The sequence below is a fragment of the Gossypium raimondii genome, chromosome 7 (assembly GCF_025698545.1).
Source record: "Gossypium raimondii isolate GPD5lz chromosome 7, ASM2569854v1, whole genome shotgun sequence".
Classification (NCBI taxonomy): Eukaryota; Viridiplantae; Streptophyta; class Magnoliopsida; order Malvales; family Malvaceae; genus Gossypium; species Gossypium raimondii.
In genome coordinates, this window is record NC_068571.1 from 39000510 (window position 1) to 39006509 (window position 6000).

At 33.3% G+C, this 6000-nt stretch overlaps 1 protein-coding gene and 1 non-coding gene across 2 annotated transcripts; both read right to left on the reverse strand.

Annotated features, from left to right (window-relative positions):
* Positions 1 to 1000: 1000 nt before the first annotated feature.
* On the reverse strand, positions 1001 to 1082 carry TRNAS-GCU (transfer RNA serine (anticodon GCU)). Its single transcript has one exon. It is a non-coding gene; the product is annotated as a tRNA-Ser (tRNA).
* Positions 1083 to 1216: 134 nt separating this feature from the next.
* On the reverse strand, positions 1217 to 5161 carry LOC105792347 (BTB/POZ domain-containing protein At3g44820). The gene is made up of 4 exons (XM_012620881.2): positions 4435 to 5161; positions 4037 to 4106; positions 2369 to 3577; positions 1217 to 2288 (listed from the first exon to the last, which is right to left on the reverse strand). Exons 1-4 carry the CDS (start codon positions 4479 to 4481, stop codon positions 1716 to 1718), a joined length of 1899 nt encoding a protein of 632 aa, XP_012476335.1. The 5' UTR covers positions 4482 to 5161; the 3' UTR covers positions 1217 to 1715.
* Between the last annotated feature and the right edge of the window lie 839 nt (positions 5162 to 6000).

Here is a 6000-nt window from a genome sequence, read left to right on the forward strand (position 1 = left end):
GAAAAACAAATTATAAAACTTCAAGCTTTTTTTAAATTTTCTAATAATTTTAGATTTTTTGGATTTGTCATTAAAAAATTCTAAAAGTAACAAATTAATTTTTTTAATTATAGTTTAGGGAACAAATTAGTTATAAAGCCTATGAGTTAGTTTACTATGTCATTAGTTCATTAGTATCATTTTATAATTTTTCATAGTTGAGTGAACAAAACAAAAGTTATTAATAATTGAGTGACACCAAAGAACATTGAGAAATAGTTAATTAACAACTTACGTTGACATCGTTAGCAAGTTAAAGAATGAGTGATTTCATATAGATATTCGTATTTTGAACCATTAATGTAACCATCGGTATAATTTACCTAAAATTTGAAAAACCTTTATTCATATTTTTTTAGGCTTAATTTTCTTTGAAACATTTAACAAGCATTAGATGAAGGCATACTCATGATCTGGACAAAATATATATGTTTAATAAAATTTTATGTAAGTAATTTTGATTGAAATAGTAAAATTAAAATTTTAAAAATTATATTGTTGCATTCAAATCCTATTGTGGATTTTATTAATTTTACATAAAATATGGAAAATTTATAAATATCCTCATAATAATAAAATTTGTAAAAATTATTATTTTTAGTCATTTCTCAAATAAATTCAAGCTTAATTTATGGGTAGCACCAATTAAATGAGGCATTTAAATATAAATATAAATATAATAATTTGATTTTAAATATAAAATCATTTTACACCAATAGATTGAAGAGTTAGTATTTGGTACATTGGTAATTTTTTTATTTTACAAGTAATCTTAAAATATTGTTATATGTCTCATTTTTAAAATATAATTTTTAATATTTTACTATATTTCTATAAAAAAAACTCATAAACACCCAGAAAAGAATTTCAAAAAATAAAATAAAATAAACACCCAAAAAAACTCCACCAAAATAATTTTCCTCAAATTCAACAAGCAAACAAATATTAGAAAAACTAAAAACGTCGCCTGAGAGATTCGAACTCTCGCGGGTGAAACCCATGTACTTAGCAGGCACACGCCTTAACCACTCGGCCAAAGCGACTATTGATATTAGGAGCAGAAATTAACATTTATTAAAGGTATAGAAAACTTGACCTATAAATCAAAATGACGTTTAACATAAGATAAGAGTAATATTTTCAACAAACATGGACATAGAAATCAAATGATGCGAAGTTTAGGACAACAATAACTTGACTTTATTTAATAATAAATGTTTAAACAAACTTACAACTTGATTTACAGAAGTGTAGCGTGTAAATAAATCCAAACATAAGCAAAGATGAAGATTACAAACAACGATATGATGGATACCCTCTACAACCAGAAACAAATATGATTCCACCAACCCTATTCTCTCTCTATTAACATTTATTTCAACAAGTGATGCTTAAGGTTCATGTCACCAACAATCTTCTTTCCTACACTCCTACTACATCACATGAGATCTTAACCATTCATGTAATTTATATGCCCAAAATCATGAATGGTAAAGATTTCATAATTAGAAAAATGTGCGACACCAAAACTGTAGGTGATATGAATCTCTTTTTCTTTTCACAAAAACTATATTTCCTATACAACAACAAAACACAATCTTTCTTTCCTTTTTTGTTTCTTTGGACCGCTGTTTCTATGTCGAAACATTGATGTTAGTTTCCACGTGTGTTAACTATCAAAACAGGGAGAAACTTTTCCGATGCCTGGAATTACGAGAAGAACAAGCCTTCTCGACTGATGGTCTTGGAGTTGGTCCCGTGCTTCCAGCAACATCTGTTTGAGCATCTGAGGATTTTGCAAGGAGCTTGCATCCAAATTTCCGGGCAACTACACGGGGTGAACTGAGTGAGCTATGTGATTTTGTCACCCTTTTCATCTCTTGCTTTATTTTACTGAATTCCTCTTCAAGCTCTCCTACTCTAGACCTCATTTTTTCCATATCCACCTTTAAAACTCGGTTTTCACGTACAACTGTCACCCATCCATCTCTTTGCACGATCTGGCCAGCTGTCGCATTACCAGCTATCTCCCCTTGACCTGTAGGGGCACTTTCAGCTTCCAAGACATTGAGACAGCCGGCTAAAGCCATTCTTAAATGCATCTGCTCAAAGAACAAGACTTGCAGAATGACTCTGAGTGGCAGTCTTTCATTTTGGGAAGCATGGGCACAAGCATCAACGGAAAGTTTCTGGTAATCAATGATATTGCAAAGTTTTTCCTTCTCTCCATCAGAAAGCCAAGGATGCGCCTGCAAAACGGTAGTAATAATTACAAACCTTGAAACCAATATACTCCATCTAAATAAAAGTAGGTTTAGTAGATTTAAACCTTGAAATAAATGTCCAGTGCTCTGTATAGCCCATCATGCAAAGGTCTTGAAGATTCTGGAAGGACCTCTGCAAGAATACGTAACTTTCCGGGTTTCAAATTTACATCAGAAGCAACTTCTGCAATATAACTATCCATTAACCTGGCAACTTTTCTTAAGGGTTCAGATGATGGTGATGACTCTAGGTCTAATGATGGTGGTGAAAATAATGTTAACCCTGACTCCAAGGACACAAAATGATGGACGATCCGTTCAACACAATCAGTATTATATAGGGTATCAGAATCTGAGTATGAAGGAATCAAAAGACCATCGAGGCTAGCCAGTTCCAATTGCATTCCAATTCTCCTCTCCAAAGAATCCTGGCATGTTTGATTGACACCTAATATCGATGCAACACGAAGAAGTCCAAGTAAAAACCGGCAGAAGGACTTGCCCTTCTTTTTTGGAAGAAGCATTTCAATGCTTTCCAATAAAACTTTCTGATCAACAGCGACGGGAGTCAGGCTAAAACTTGCAACTGTCCTGGCTTTGCCACCCTGCACGCTCTGCCATCGGCCCAGACCTGGTAGAAACTTTCTTGCATAGTACATTATGGCACCTGCTAGAAGTTCACATCTTATACCCCTTCCTTCCATTGTTTTAATGAGTCTTTCAAATAAACCTACACTGAAATATGAGATGTCTTCAAACCACCAATCAGATTCTGCACTTCTTATTCTCGCCCCAGTGTTTATTCCATTCCATAGAATGCTTCCACCAGGGCTCTGTAGGCTACCGTACATCATCATAGGCCAACCGAACAAACTAGGATCCGTACAAACCATCATGGATACAGCATTCAAACATTTCTTTAATATGTAGAGCTTTTCTGCCCTCGGCATGCATGACTCGCAACTTTGTAAAGCCAATATACAATCCTTCCAGTTGCGAAGTACATTTTTGTGGAGGAAGTTCTCAGACTTCAAAAGTAAATTATCTTCCCCATACTCATCCGTCATCTCAAGGAAGTCAGCGGCACAGTAGACCATTATTATATTTCTTGCTGTAAATTCCACTCGAATGCCATAGCAAAATTTTGCTGCAAACAAAAAAGCGTCTGGGCCACCAGGGAATTCTTCAAGGTTTGTGGTAAAAGTCTTATCGTGGGTACTCTTTAGTTCTTCAAAGATGGAAGCGATCTTCCCACATTTCGACATGAGAGGAAACTGCAGTTATACATGATCATAAAGCATAACATGGTTAATCAGTAACATGATGAAGCCACATTACACTATCTATAATGCAAGGAAGTTGCCTAAACTGCAGGGTTAAATCATCTGATAAAGTGTTCATCTAAATTCAGTTCTAGTTTACACAGTCTATCTGTTTCTTCTTTTTCATTCAATAGAAATCTAAACTCCTCCATCTGCATACAGACTTTAACTATCATGTAGTTCAATTATTTAAAGGACTAAAACAACAATAAAATGCCTCTACATGATCACAGAAACTATAGAAAAATTATAATCTTTTCACCAAAAAGTCCAGGAATCAATAATCAGTTAACAACAAAATTATACATTATGTTGATCATTGCAATTCAAATATCAAGGTAAGAAAAATAGTCTCAAGACCAAACACCAAAAAACACCTCAGATGGGAGTGGAAACTGAAAAATGACTTACCTTATGAAGATGGAAGTTCACACCATCCACTATAATGGTTAAATCACTTGGCAACCCCGCATTAAAAAACCTGCAAAACCAATAGAAACTACACTATGAGAATAATTCTTTAACTCCATTAGATAGCCCCAACCTGTTGTCTCTCTTCTACGAATCCAAAACAAAGGGAAAAAGAAAAGCATAATTCGATCAAAAGATACAGAGCTTATATATATTATTCAATAACGAAATTGGAGGGGAAAAGAAAAAGGCAGTAATATTTCCAATTTAGTCTCAAAATTGAACAAAAAGAAGACAACCCAGAAAGGAAAATAGAGCAAAGAACTGTCAACATACTTCAATTACGATATGGATTAGAGAGATACAAGTGTAGCAGAGTTTTAAGTGTTGGAGCTTACCAGTCATTTCCATGTTTGTAAAACCCAGAAACCTTGGCAGGTGCCATGACTGAGAGAGAAAGGGGAACACGCCCAACTTTGAATTGGGATCTTATAATAAATGCCTTCCCCCCACAAAAGGGAAAACAAAAAACCCAAATATCAAAATTTTAAAATCAAAAGCAAATCAGTATAATTCTTCTTAAACATTAAAAAAGAAGCAGAGAGAAGAGCCAAGGGGACAAAGGCTAAATGGGGGCGTGTGGGCAACAGTGGAACTTTACAGCTAAGAAAATAAAACTCCAAATGCCTTGTCTTCCTCCAACAAAAGCCGCAACTCCATTTCCATGGACCATATATATTACTAATTTACTACTAAACTCTTAAAAAAGAAGCATTATAAAAACAACCATGCAAAACACAGTTTTAAAAAAATACCCAAGTTATCGTCAGTCGAAAAAAAAGGAGAATAAATAGAGAAATGTATTTAATGTTTCAGAAAAAAAGCATGCACAGATCACGACAGGAAAACAACCAAGCAGCGGGGGGGCATATGGAATACCCCTCTCTTTCTATATATGATATTTTATAATGGGAAATAAAAGGTGGGTCAAAGTGAAAAACAAAAGGCAAGTGATTGGGAGATGGGAAGGGGGTGTGGGTGTGGCTTTAGCCGGCCAAGAAACAAGGCAAATGATAAGTGAGAAAAGTTTAAATTAAAAAAAGATACTATGGGTTTTATGTCTGTCAGACTTTCTTCATTTTGGGGTCTAAAACATTGCTTGCGAACTTCAAATCATCATCATAACATAAAACGCGTGGTGATGAGAATGGTGGTTTTCTTTTTCTTCCTTTTTGTTGAGTTTTTATTTTATTTCATGATTTATGAAGCTGGATGTATTTAAGTTTAAACCGTAAATAACCGGAAAGGACGTGACACAGCGTCCTATGTCGGAACTCTCAACATTGTAGGGTAAATTGCAGCCATGGTCACTTCATTATTCTTAAATTTACACATTGATCCACCAATTATATTATTTGATTTTGATTGTTTACATCAACATGGCCATTAAGTCAGTGTTCCTCAAATTTAGTCACCTAATTATTAATAAACTTTTATTTTGATCACTTAATTATAAAAAATTACAAAACGATCACTAATATTATCAATTTGAAACATTTTAATCACTCGTATGTTATCTCAATAATGCACTAATGAGGTGACATATTAATTCATAAGCTTAATAGTTAATTTGGTCCCTAGACTATAATTAAAGTATCATTTTAATACTTCTACACTTTTAACAAAAATTCAAATCAAATCCAAAAATTCTTAAAATATATGAATTTTCAAAATTTTCTTTCCTAAAACAATAATTATATGAAAAATTCTTGAAAATTAAAATATTCATAGAATTTCAAAAAAATGGTATTTTTCTATTAACTGCTACAATTCACAATTTATCCATGCTTGAGAATTGTTTGCAAATATCATTTCATAATCTAAACCTAAACCATTGGCATCATTGTTTTCCTTTTGATGTGATTTGCATTATTAATTTAGGAAAAACATATATTTGATGCTTT

Bases quoted from the DNA above. Each gene is read 5' to 3' on its own strand.
- LOC105792347 (XM_012620881.2), bottom strand. From the start codon at position 4,481: ATGGCACCTGCCAAGGTTTCTGGGTTTTACAAACATGGAAATGACTG. The intron at 4,107-4,434 runs GTAAGCTCCAAC...TTGGTTTTGCAG, and splicing joins TACAAACATGGAAATGACTG to GTTTTTTAATGCGGGGTTGC. The intron at 3,578-4,036 runs GTAAGTCATTTT...GTATAACTGCAG, and splicing joins TGAACTTCCATCTTCATAAG to TTTCCTCTCATGTCGAAATG.